General features: G+C 36.0%; 1 protein-coding gene across 5 annotated transcripts in view; it reads left to right on the forward strand.

Annotated features, from left to right (window-relative positions):
* LOC131189269 (protein FAM133-like) overlaps positions 1-11,782 on the forward strand; it is a 13,371-nt gene extending 1,589 nt beyond the window's left edge. For all 5 annotated transcript variants that reach the window (XM_058165335.1, XM_058165339.1, XM_058165337.1 and 2 more), the window contains exons 2-7: positions 332-436; positions 1,507-1,653; positions 3,111-3,163; positions 6,753-6,833; positions 8,717-8,809; positions 10,512-11,782. In XM_058165335.1, coding sequence (XP_058021318.1) covers positions 367-436; positions 1,507-1,653; positions 3,111-3,163; positions 6,753-6,833; positions 8,717-8,809; positions 10,512-10,562 — 495 coding nt within the window. In that variant the 5' untranslated portion in view covers positions 332-366 and the 3' untranslated portion in view covers positions 10,563-11,782. The remainder of the gene's footprint in view (positions 1-331; positions 437-1,506; positions 1,654-3,110; positions 3,164-6,752; positions 6,834-8,716; positions 8,810-10,511) is intronic.
* Positions 11,783-14,128: the final 2,346 nt, after the last annotated feature.

A 14,128-nucleotide genomic window follows, 5' to 3' on the forward strand; every position in this document is an offset into this window, starting at 1 on the left:
CATTAACCCAGTTTTTTTAGTTCTCATGACACACTATAAATTGTAAATTAATCAAATTGTGTATGTATAGCCTAAAATGTAATTGGTTAGCTTCTGATTTACTGTATTATGAAAAGATATTCATAAATTTAAAACAGCGTGGAATCAGGACCACAAGCAAGTGCATCGATGGCCTGTTAGAATAATTAGTGCTGTTACATAAGAATTTGATGCTTCCTACAAGTGATATTTTGAAACTGTCTTATTAAGGAAGCTCTGCAGATCATAATTCAGTAATAGTGTGTATTAGAAATAGGCAGTTGAAGTTAACAGGTCATTTTCATTTCTTTAGGAAAAATAATATTTGCAACTGTGTGATTATATGATATGGATGACCACCATGAAGCAAAAGATGAGATGCGGTGTGCAACATCACAAGAGAAAACAAAAGTCAGAGGTAAGAATGATTGTTGTCCTTGTAACAGTAGCGTCCAAAAATATATTAGAATTTTTATTCGGGTGCAAGCTAAACACTACAGATGGAACTTTTAGTAATTTTTTTAAAAAACAACTACCAAAATTGATAATGTAGAACCAAAGTTGATAATTTTCCATTTTCTATTTTCAAACCTCTGACATTCAAAAATAAGCTTAATTTATTTTAAACGTAAAACTGATTGTAAGATGAAGTAATATTGATGTTTGCCAATCAATTATTGTCTGGAAGTACTTGTCTTGCTGAAGCTAACTTGGTCTGATTCAGATAAGGTAGTAATATTGCTTTTAATATAGGCGTTACTGTTTCCATTTGATTTGTTTTAATGTTTTTTAATATATTTTTTATTTCTAAATATACATCAGTATCAATACATGAACAGTGTAGCCCCTGGGTATAATTCATTTTGATACAAACATAAATAATGGTAATCATAATAATTTTTATATTAATCCAACTTCTATAATCCTAGAATTGATATACATTATTTTAAGGCAATTATTCAATATTTCAATATTCCATTTTAATGCCAATGATGTTATAAACATACATGGTAATGCCATCTTTCACCCTCTAGTGTCTAGTCTTTCCCATCAAATTGTTACTTATATTCTATTATATAAAAAGAAGGGGGAAAATTATATCTGCTAATATTGCCCCTAAATCAGGTCACTATTACTAATCCTAATATATAAAGATGTGTTTTCTTATTGTTTTAATGTTTTAATGCACCATGTGTTGCCTATGAGTGATTAAAGTGTAATAACACATTTTTAAAAATAGGATCTAGATATATTGTATATCAATCACTATTCTGTGCTTGTATTCTAGATGGAAAAAAGGCAGAATGTACTAGATAGATCCATGCATTTATTTGCTTATTTTTTATTTAACTGTTACTTAATGTATGTTTCAGTCATTCAATACTAAAGATAGCTGACAACCATTTAAAGGAGAATCTAACACTAATGCTACTCAACATGTGAAAACAGAAACCCTACTCAATCTTCCTGTTCTTTTTGTTTCCTTAGAGGAAAGTAAAAGGAAACAGAAGCGAAGCAGAAGCAGATCCTCCTCCATCTCTTCCTCTACATCTTCTAATTCTTCTACAACCTCGTCTTCAAGATCTTCTTCCAGGTCTTCTGCCTCACAAAGCAGAAGCAGTTCAAGTAGCAGAGGTAGGAATATTTTGTTACAGTTATGAAATTCATTTTGTAGATGCAGGCTTTAGATGTTATATAGCCAATAACAATTATTGACCTAGCAGAAGTAAATATAGGTAATCCTCCATAGATGCCCATTCATTTAACCACTGATGGAAGTTACGATGGTACTGAAAACATGAACTTATGACTGTTTTTCAAAGTCCTGGCTATTGCAGCGCCCCCTACGGCCATATTTGAACAACATTTAGGCCCACTTGCATTTACGGTCACCCGTTCTGCTCCTGCCACACATACACACATACCTAACTAACCGTCATCTTTGTTTGCCACTCCTGTGCTGGGTTCACCACCTTGGCTACGCACAGAGTAGACACTGTGAAAATATCCTGAGAGATACCCTCAGGCGGGTGTGCATCATACACCACTTAGGTGGACTTTAGGAGGAAATATCACCTAACCCAAGGGTCCCCATCCTGTGGTCTGCAGCCCATTACCAGGCTGTGGCTATGGGGCCACATGAGAACATGGCACCACTCAGTGAGCATCGTCACAGATGCTCATGGCCCCTCATGCAAGCCTTATCACAGGTGCTCACCCCATTCATGCGAGCATTGCCATGAATGACATGGGCGCTCATGTGTGCATGGACTTGCCCCTCCTACAAAATCATCCCCTCTTTCCCCCTCCCCCTGCTCCAGGCCATCAACCCAGAAAGCTTGGAGAACTCTGACCTAACCCTCAGTGACCTAAGCAGTATTTTCCAAGATTATACCCTTGGGCATCAATAATCCAATCCATTACCCTAAGATAGTAATTACTTTTAATTGGATGAAACAGTTTAAACAAATCATTATGGGAGTGAATTTCATAGTAATGTGTCGTTCTTTAGCTATTTGGAATGACAGAATTGGGGAATATATCTATATGCACCGCACCCTTTAACATGTCGCATAATATACCAAAATTATTGTTGTTGTTTTAATTTACATCATGTCTCCCATTCAGGAGCTTGGGAAATGTGCATAATACTTCCTTCAGTAATTCTTTACAATAAGAAAGTGTGTGTGTGTGTTTGTGTGTGTGTATGAATATATGTGTGTGTGTATGTGTGTACATATATACACACATACACACACTCTTAAAGTAAAGTTTTCATTTTCTTATTTTCTGGAAAGAAAACATATACATAAATATACAGATGTAATAGACCTCAAACAAAAATATCCATATAAATAGAAGCCCAAATTATGTTAATCACTGATCCTATATTACCCAGATTTGTTCTAAACAAATCATCATTTTGTAAATTATCAAAGATAATAAAAAGAAAATAAAAGTTGTATGGCAAGCACTTATGTATTAATATCCAAATAATAAAATTCCTGAAAATGTTGTATCTCAGTTTTAGTGACAAAAATCTATTTAATGTTCAAGCCTTAATATGCATTTGTTATATTTTTAATGCTTAGATTCTTCAAAAGTAAAAGCTAAGAAGAGGAAAAAGGAAAAACACAACAAAAAGGTAAAACTAAAATTACTAAAAGTATTAAGTAAAAATACAGCAGTGAAATGAATATTACTGTCATGTGCATATGATTCACATTATAAAGGAAAGGCTGTTACATCCCTATTAATTATATCAAAATTATTGTTTTTACTTTGCACTCAAGTATTAATCATGCTGCTTTGGAGCAACTCCCCCATAACAGATATTACAAACATGAATGGGGCAGGCTTGTTTTTTTCCTCTCTCAGTTTTCCCAAATAGCTGTGATCATCACTTTGAGCCCCGGTGGCACAGTGGTTAGAATGCATTATGGCAGGCTAACACTGTCCGCTGCCAAGAGTTCAATCCTGACTGTTTCAAGATTGACTCAGCCTTCCAGCCTTCCAAGGTCAGTAAAATGAGGACTCAGATTGTTGGGGGCAACATGCTGTCTCTGTAAGCCATTTACAGAGTACTATAAAAAGCATTATAAAGCGGTATATAAGTCTAAGGTGTGCTATAGCTATTGGTCTTACAATGATTATTTGTTTTTCAATTGATTCAGGGGTGTACTTGCATAACCAAATTCATGGGAACATGGGAATCTCAGTATTCAGTCAGTAGCCCAGTTACGTTGACTGAAGGTATTCCCTTATATGAGTTGTGTGCCTTTTGTAATAAGCATCTAGCATTAACTATGGTCAAATTTATTTTTTGGTCAAATTTATATTATTTTTGTTCAGAAGGTAAAGGTAACATGCATATTGTTCTGTGAAGCAGGTTGGGCTGAGTGGTTCAAAGCCACTTACCCTTTGTTCTTTCTCATTTTGGAACAAATCACAATGCCAGAAGGAGCTTGGGAAGAATATCAAGGGACTACAAGAAACTAGGCAGGAAAGCAAAACCATTTGGAGTAAAGATGATGTTTCCATCTGATAAATTCAACTAAATGTTTTAGCCTAAAGAAAGAATGAAAGATTCTAGAGGTGAATTGCTGGCTTGAAGAACATTGTCATCATGAAAATGTGAACCATCTACAGGAAGGCCTGCACCTTGGGAAGAATGGGAAGAGAGCTTTATGGGAAGGCCTGCACCTTGGGAAGAATGGAAGAGAGCTTTAATTTAAACTTGGAGGAGGGAGGTCTAAGGGAAGACATGATACATGAAGACTGTCACAGGAAGGAGAATGTGAATTTATTCTTCTTAGTGCCCAAAGGTAGAATCAGTGAGTGGAAGTTTTACTTGTTTGGAATGAATTTTTTGGAGATTTTTGGAGATCCAAATAAGGAGGAATTTCCTGATCACCTGACTCCCAGAATCCAGGAGTGCTCTATCCCTCAAGATTTTCAAAGAAAGGTTGGACAACTATTTATCTGGAATAGTCTGAGGATTCCTAGCCTAGGCTATAGGTTGAACAAGAAGACTTCCAAGGTAACTGCCAAATATTTGATAAATCATCTAGTGTACCTTTTGATTGAGTGTCGATTTGAATTTCCCTGGGACCTGTCCTTCACCTTAACCACTATACCCTATGCTGTCTTGATAGGATGAGAAAATTGGTTTGTTAATTCATACAGAATAGAAAGAATAGAATTTTTATTGGCCAAGTGTGATTGGACACACAAGGAATTTGTCTTGGTGCATATGGTCTCAGTGTATATAAAAGAAAAGACACCTTCATCAAGGTACAACACTTACAACACTTAGGGTACAAATTTAACACTTAATGATATAACACTTAATGATAATCATAGGCTACAAATAAACAATCAGGAAACTATCAGTATAAATCGTAAGGATGCAAGCAACAAAGTTACAGTCATAAGTGAAAGGAGATGGGTGATGGGAACAATGAGAAGATTAATAGTAGTGCAGATTTAGTAAATAGTTCGACAGTGTTGAGGGAATTATTTGTTTAGCAGAGTGATGGGGTTCAGGAAAAAACTGTATAATAATACATTATAATACAATATTATAATATATTATAATACAATATTATAATACAATATTATAACTCTGTATAATAATAACTCTAGAACCGTGATGGCGAATCTATGCCACCAGATGTGGCACGCAGAGCCATATCTCCGGGGACGCCAGCCATCGCCCATTGCTCAGCTGGTCTTCATGTCCGTGGGAGTGCTGGAAACTGGAAGAGCAGCTCCCCAGCACGCATGAGCGCGCCAGCCAGCTGGTCTTTGCGTGCACATGTGTGTTAGAAATCAGAAGACCTGATGGCCTGCGTGCACCGGGAAACTAAGCTTCTGGTTTCCAGCGCCCCCACGCGCGCATGTTGGAAAACTGCTCTTCCCATTTTCAGCGCTACGTGCGTCAGTGAGCTGCTCTTGTGGTTTCCAGCACACATACGCCTGTTTCGGCACTCAGTGCCAAAAAGGTTCACCGCCACTGCTCTAGAACTTATGTGAATATGTTTGAGTTTTCCATGGTCCCTTTCTAATATGAACTTTATGTTAACAATATTATTCTCATAGTCAAGTTGCCCTTTTTTTTTTAATTGAGGAAAAGATCTAAATTGATGCAAGCTGGTGATAGGCACTTAGATTTTGGGCCAAGGTAATTGTCAGGTTCGTCCCCACCCAAATCCTGATGTGCTGCTTCATTATGGCAGGGGAGCAGAGGTGGGTTTCAACAGGTTCTGACCAGTTCTGGAGAACCGGTAGCAGAAATTTTGAGAAGTTTGGAGAACCGGTAAATACCACCTCTGACTGGTCCCCATCTATTATCTGGCCCCCATCTATTCTCTGCCTCCCGAGTCCCAGCTGATCGGGAGAAAATGGGGATTTTTCAGTAACCTTCCCCTGGAGTAGGAAGGGAATGGAGAATTTTACACTATCCTTCCCCTGCCACTCCCACAAGCCATGCCACGCCCATCAAGCCATACCCACAGAACTGGTAATAAAAATTTTTGAAACCCACCACTGTAGGGGATGTTCCTGAATGTTGAACCATAAACATTGAGACCTTCTGCAAGGAATACAGTAGGGTCACTCAAGGCCTGAAAGGCTGCCCAGGTAAAGAAGGAAGCACCTATATTGAGGAGCAGCAATAAAAAAAAATGCTCGAGGCAGATTATCACTTTCATGACAATAGCAAAGAAATCAACTCATACAGTACAGGAGAAGGCAGTGGACAGCCAATCCTGTATTTTTACCAAGAATACCAAATGGATAAGCAATGATATTCTCTATGGAAGTAAAAGTTGGATTTTGAAGATGCAGAATTCGAAGAGTATTAGTGCTAGTGTTTGAGAAGACTACTGAGAATATTACGAACAACCAAGAAAGCAAACAGATTATTGAAGAAATCAACCCAGAGTTCCCACTCAGGGCACAGATTATCCTACGTCAGAGACCCTTTGCAGAGACCCATTTCTCTGGAGAAGACTCTGATGCTGGGAAAAGTCGAAGGAAAGAGAAGAGTGCCACCAGCAGCAAGGTGGATGGACTCAGTTGAATGACAAGGGATGTCGTGTTTGAAGAGCTGAAGGGCCAGGTTAGGGACAGATGGTCAAGGGGGAAAATCTATACTGTATGTGATTGCAAAGAGTAAAAAAATGACTTGACACATAATCACATTTTCAGGTATCTGGGGTTTTTTTTATTAGAAAAGGAAAAAAGAGAAGATGAAAAGAAAGAAAGAAAAGAAGAGAAAGAAAGAGAAATCAAGTCCTGTACAGCTTTCTAAAGTAAGTGTAAAAACCGAATGCTAACTCTGTGCTTTTCTTCTTCTCAGAATTAGACAGTCTGTGAAAAGTGAATGGAATGACTTTGATTAACTCTTTTCTGTAATTTACAGATTGTATCTTACTATTATGCTATTTCATGGTTATTTTTTTCTTCTTTTGTTTCCTTATATTTTCTTTTCTGGCATATTTCTCCAAGTAATCAAGGATGGCATATTTGAATCTCCAACCCATCCCCTTTTAGCTTTCAAAACTAATTAGCAGTTTAGGAAGTTAGACTTCAATCAGTGATGATTGACGCAAAGTCCTTCAGTGAATTTCTAAAGTAAAGATTTCAACCCAATTTTGTAAATCCAACTTTGACACGCTAAACATACCACCAGATCCCTTTTTTTTTTTTATCATTTGAACATCGTTTTGGAAAGTTCTAATTCTGTGATCACTGAGAGAGCAGGAGCCTCTAAGTTATAGATCAAATTAGCTCTTTTTAAGGAAGGAGAGAGATCTGCTTTTGGAGTGGGAGATCTGATGATAGAATAACCTTCTAAGATCCTATGGAAATCTGAAAGATTGCCTCTGAAACGTTTGCCTTTGTTATAATGAAACTTGGGGAAGCAAAAAGGTGAAGAATGAAAAGGCTCAAGATTACCCTTGTCAACCCTTGTGTTTTGTCCAAAAGTGTTTATGGGAAATTAAGACCAGCAATGGAATATAAGTAGTTCTCTTGGCATCAAACTTAACCCTGATAACTTCATAGGTATATCCACGTGTTGTTGGTTTTTTTGGCAACAACATTGAAATAATTTACCATTATTTCTTTTTGACTTATTTATTAATATCATAATTTCTGTACCACCAAATTCCATACATTTTGTCATACATACAAAAATTTATAACCCTGGTGTTTCCTCATTTTACCCACCCAAGAACTAAACAGCTGAGACTTGGGGATTTACATCAACCAAAGTTAATAAATTCAAGTTGTTCTTTTTTTTCCAGTGGTGCAAAAAAAAAGAGAGAGAAAAAAATATGTTAAAATGCTGCTTTTTCTTTTTCCTCCTGTTGGGAGCCGTCATTGCTTTGCCTAAGGCAGTTCAGATAGAATTAGTCTACCAAACAATTTAATTATTTGTGAGCAGAAATCATTTTTATTGGATTAATTTACAGGCCAGAAGGCTTTCTTAATGGTGGCAATATTTGCTAGCACTGTGTGTTTCAGTATATGGGGCTAATAGGACATCCATGTCAGTTTACTGAATATGCAGGTTGGGACTCTGGTTTTATCCAACCCAAAGAAAATAGAGGGAGAAAGCTAAAATATGCTTTCTGGTAGATTGTGACTTTGTGTTACAGTTTCATTCTTTCAAGAAAAGTCATGGTCCTATAAATACCATTACTTTGGGTAACTAAGCCACAGATATATATAGATAAATATAGATATGATAGATAGATAGATAGATAGATAGATAGATAGATAGATAGATAGATAGATAGATAGATAGATAGATAGATAGATAGATATACAGAGAGAGAGAGAGATGAGAGAAAGAGAGTCCATGCTTTACTTTCCATTTCTCAAATTTATTTGAAATTTGCCTAAGGTCAAGCAACTAAACAACAAAAATAGCAGGAGGATCCTGTTCCTATGAGAGAAAAAAATCCCTTTCCTCTTTTTTAAGTTGTTTCCTTGGGAACAGTATTCCTTCGTTTGGGGAACATAGGGTAGCTTTGGTTTCTTGTTCTTTTAATCAAGTTTTATTCAGCACAAATTCACACTTCCTTGTGATTGTTGTGACATTAAAACGGGAAATATAATTTATAAGTTCTTACTGATGTAATTTAAAATGTACATTTTATTTATAGACCACAATATTGTATTGTTTTAGTATCTCAAAGATAAAAAGAAGAATCATAACTACAGTATGATCACAGGAAAGAAAATTAAGATGAAAATAAAGAAGAGTAAAAAGGATAAAGAGGTATTTCTGAATATGAAAAACATATTTCACATCAATATGTTTAATGTTTAAAATTTTTAAACTTGTAAAAATGTTTAAAATTTTTAAACATTTAAAAATGTTTTAAAATGGTGTTACCTGCATTTATAATACATTAGCATTTAGGGTGTTTAGTAATTCAGTAATTATCCTGAAATATAGATAATTTCTTGCATGTGTTTCTTATATGTTCCATCTAATATGTTCGAACTTCATGTTTAAATTTGGAAAATAATGACATCTGAAAAACAAAGATGAGTCCTATGTAATAGGGCTACTTCAAAAATAAGCTAGAATATATATGCTTATAAATTAAAACAATTTCTAACCTTCAAACACACACAAATTTACAAAATATTGATGCCACTGAAATTTGAAGGGTAAATAAAAAAGTACCAGGAAAGGCAGCAGCACAAGTCCATTACTTATTACTGAAATAATCTGGTTATGAGCAGTGATATATGGAATGTACTTTGTAAATCTCCTGTTGGAACAAAATAAAGGAACACAAGGGAAATGAGAAAACTAGTCTTCTCAAGGTCATATCATGGAATTGGTCAACTTTAGCTACATTAACCTTATGTCATTTCGTAATTATTTGACTTGTGAACCATCATATCTATTTTTAATGCCTTAGATTATTACAAATTATAAGAAATATTTATTTAGACTATCTCTTACACTTGTTAACTATGCCATTCCCTCTCATATATAGCTATAAGTGCTGACTGCTGTCCTTGACTAGAAGAAAGCTAGTGGGGAAAGGAAAAGGGTACTTTAACTCTATTGCTGCTGAAACTCCACATGAAAAGAACTGAATAGACCTACAGAAGTTCTGCCAGGGTTGTCTGGAGACCTCATTATATTGTGTCTATACAAACTTCCCCCAGAGGAACTCCATGCCTTCCAGAGTAGCATTTCTTGTCATTATTCTGTGCAGAAGGACAGAAATGGAGGTGTTTTTGCAGAAGAAAAGGTAGAGAATAGTCATTCCCCTTCCCTCCCTATGGGGAGGGGGAAGGGAGGTCCTTGTTCAAGAGTCAAGGAGCACCCTCTGTTGAAAATGCTGTATGGCCCACAGAAGTATGTGGAATAAAAGAAACTAGACCTTGGCACAAATTCAGTTTCCTTCTCCTTTGTTAGGAGATGAGATAAAGTATACTAAATATCCCAGAGTTCATTTATTAAATATATGCTGGTTGTATATCATTTCCAGTTTTTAATCTGCAACTTTATCTAAGTGCATACAATTTTAGGAATACTAATTTGTCCTAGAACAATTGAGGGCAAAAGAAGAAGGGGATGGCAGAGAAAGAGGTGGCTGGATGGAGTCACTGAAGCAGTAGGTGTGAGCTTTAATGGACTCCAGAGGATGGTAGAGAACAGGAAGGCCTGGAGGAATGTTGTCCATGGGGTCGCAATGGTCAGACACGACTTTGCAACTAACAACAATAATTTGCCCTTGCTACGTAGATGCAAAGTCATAGTATCTATTAAAATTCCTTAGCTTTATTCCTTACATGCAGCCTTTAAAACTTAATTATGTATCTATGAATAACTGGGCAGCAGAATAATTTGAAAATAGTTAATGGGGGTACAATTTATTGGGAATAGTCTGAAAATAATCTGCAAAATGTATTTTTCATCACTTAAAATTAGGTTTTTAATGACTTTTTTTTTTCAGCGAGATCGGAACCGAGCAGAACTTCTTGATTTCTTGAACTCTACTTTTTAGTGAAAAAGCTGTTAAATGAGGACCAATAAGTCTGTCAGCTTATTCAGTCATCTTGCTCCTTAAAGCACCAAATACAAGCTCAGGGTGAAGCATGAAAGAACATCTTGATGCACAAGGAGTTGAAATTGTCCCACTATGAAGATAATTGACAACTCCTTTAAAAAAGGCAAAATAATTGGTGACATTTTATCAACAAAGAGCCATATTGAAGTTGAAAAGAACCTAACCAAACTAGGACAAAGGCATAATCATTCATTAAAGTGAAAGGATGTGTTGGAATTTCGGCCTACTGTGCATATCCAAATTGCATGCAGAATGCAACTTTACCATCTGTTGTCCTTGATCATTTTTCTGATTAAAGCCAAATAATAGCAGAGAAGTTCTTAAAGAAGAATCAGACCCATGTATATAGATATTTTTAGTATTGAGAATATTTGCAAACAGCAAAATACCTCTTTCTGAGTAGTGTACATTCTCTAAAGCATTGAGTAGATTTTTTAAATCATTTTCTTTTGTAAAGTGTTTTCCTTTTAAAGTTAGTAAAAAACACTATAATTTCAGTTTATTTAATGAGGTGCTAGGCATTTCATTTAAAAACTCTGGCGTGGTACAACTATTAAATGAACATTATGAAATTAGTTTACTGCCCACTGCTGCTTGGTTTTGTTCTTATTTTGGGTATGAGGATTATTGATCAGTATCAGTGATCCTTCAGAGATCAATGATCCTTCAGTATCAATGATCCTTTTGAGAGGCATGTATCAAAGTCCACATTATGAAGATCTTAGTGGGTACCAATTTCAGTTGAGTGTAATGGTATGGAGAACAGAATGCTCAAAAGAGTGGTTGTGGCATATAACCTCACAGTGTATGAAGTTTCATTTTGTGAGAAAAATCCAATAAAACGTACTGCTTCTGATATAAATTGTTTTAGTGAAATATTAACAAGTGTGAAGGAAGCATAGGGTTAGAATGATGCTGTTGAGAATTACAGCTATCACATAGGTTTTTCTTTCCCCAAAACCTTTAATAAGAAAAATGTCAAATGACTTAACAGTTTGTCTTCATTTTTTTTAATATTACATCCTTAGGTAGCTTGTTTACCACAAAAAAACATATAAAACAGTAAATACTTTTACAATTTTAAAAAATAATTTATTGAAATAATTTTAAATCAGTATTGTATAATTTATCAATAATTAAAATATAGTTATTATTCACTCTCCAAATGATCATTGAAAGAACTTTGTGGGGTTTTTAAATATAATCAAGATAGGGGACATCTGGATCTCAGGGTAGGGAAGAGATAATTCCACAGATGGAATAGTTACCATGAATGTCTGCTTCCAAGTTCCTATCCCCTAACTTTTTAAAAAGGGGACTCACAGCATTTTTCTTGGATTGCTTGGATAGCAGAAGCAGATTCTATTTGGAGAGATAGTTCATTACACAATCTAAATCCAAGCCGCATATTGTTTTTTTAGATCATTATCAACCTCTTCGATTTTAACCAGGAACAGTGCTTGTAATATTGGTGCTGCATTGTTGAAACAGCTCTCGCCTGATTACTTATTCCGAACAGTTTTGGGATAGTGTTCAAAGTCACTAAGAACAGCGCCTTGTAGAAATGCAGAAATAAAGTAAGGGGGAAATAAAGTAAGAGGGTGAGCAATTGAGTAAAGACATATCTTTTCTATCTGTGTCACCCGAAATCAATAGATGACCCACCCACCCCAAATGGTTTAATATAGATAATAAATAAGATGGGGAAAGAGGGGAGCGGAACTCTGAGCCGCCCCATAAATCAATGGCCAAGAGCTAAATCGCTTTCAATTTCTTTTGCAAAAAATGCTTCCAACTCTTCACCCTCACATGTATTCCAGCCTGACCTCAATTGCTGGTATCAGATGTTGCTGAAGGATATAATAGAAGATAACACTCACCAAGTCCTGATAGAGGTCATTGAAAAACCAATATAGTTTCTTTCCCTTAACTGGGTCTGAACTCTGATTGAAAAAAATCAAGGGAATGTAACTTTTTCCAGGGCCCATTGGAACTGCAGCTGCACCATCTCTAACACCTCTAAAGTTGAAGGAGGGTGTTGATTGGTTCAAGTCCTGCCATTTACTCATTTGTCTGCCCGAAGGAGCGAATGAAGGACATGGGTCAAGGCCAGATGTAGAGAGCATATGCTGTTATTCACACCGCTTTCTTAACACTCCACAAAATCAGAATTCCACATAGGCTTGCAGGAAGTCGTCCAAGTAATTTCATTTGATCCTACTAAGCTGGGGATAAGATCTGAGCAAATACAAATTAATTTATCTGTGAAATGTTTTGCAAACCTAACACAGCAATATATACGTTGGGAAACAATCTTGCCCCAGTCTGTGCAGATTGCATTGAAGAGTACTGCTAGATGTCAGTTTACTGATGCAATGACGTTCCAGTGATGGTTGCCATGTGGGAGGAAAAATGGAATATAATTATTTGTGATTGCAGTGTTTATAGTCCCCTACTTGTACATGATTCTGGGCACCAGTAAAAGCAGTGTAACAAGAGGAATAAAACAGCCATCCAGGGAAAAGAAACAATTCAAATTAGTAGAACTTTATTCTCAGTGGTAGGTGTGCATAGTGTCCTAGTGCAGTACTCGTGGAAAGAGCCACGTTTTCAAGGCAGGGTCAGAGTTCGGTGGATTTCTTAGGCTCTACAAGATGACTGCTTAGTAGGACTCAAAGCATGCCAATTCTGTTTATTATTTATTTATTAAATTTATATACTACCCATTTCATTGTAAAAAAGGATTATTAGATTTCACTGGACAGAGAGACACAACAGAAGGCAGGCAGGCCTACAACTTGATCCATATGAGACTTATAGATGACCATCAGTACTTTAAATTGCATTTGGAATGCCCTGATTGACCACTGGAAGAATAAGCATGATGAATGCCTATTAAAATGCCTTTAAATAGACATTTGGTTGATCCAACAGTTTTCTTCTGTGATTTGCCTGGATAATATGATGGGATAATTGATGGGATAATGATTATAATTCATAGTGTTGCTGTCCCTAGGATTTGACCCACTTAGTTACAAGATTCATGTTTTGCATTGTTCTTGCTTCAGTTCTTATAGCAAAGCTATCAACACACGATGCAGTTATTTTTCAGTTGACTTGTTACAAACTGGCTTCCATGTGACTAGAACATGGATTTTCCTACTCCTAATCCACCACCATAACCACTACAACATACTAGCACTCCACAATTCAAACCAGGAGTTGAGTTTGGCTCCTGCTGATGCCATGGACTTTGTAATAGTATGAAAAAGACCAATGACTTCTTGCAGGGTATCTAAAGTTTGATGCAACCCTTAAAGTAACACCAGAGGGCACCCTGTCCACTTGTAAATTTATCATGGATTGATAAATTGATGGAGAATTTTAAAAACCAATACAGTATTTTATTATTCACTGCCAATTTTAGCTGTTTAAAAAATATTGAGAGGCTCTGTTTAAGTACTTACCGGTACTTATACAGAATTGGCAATGAGTTTATTTAT

Source organism: Ahaetulla prasina, chromosome 1 (assembly GCF_028640845.1).
Source record: "Ahaetulla prasina isolate Xishuangbanna chromosome 1, ASM2864084v1, whole genome shotgun sequence".
NCBI lineage: Eukaryota > Metazoa > Chordata > Lepidosauria > Squamata > Colubridae > Ahaetulla > Ahaetulla prasina.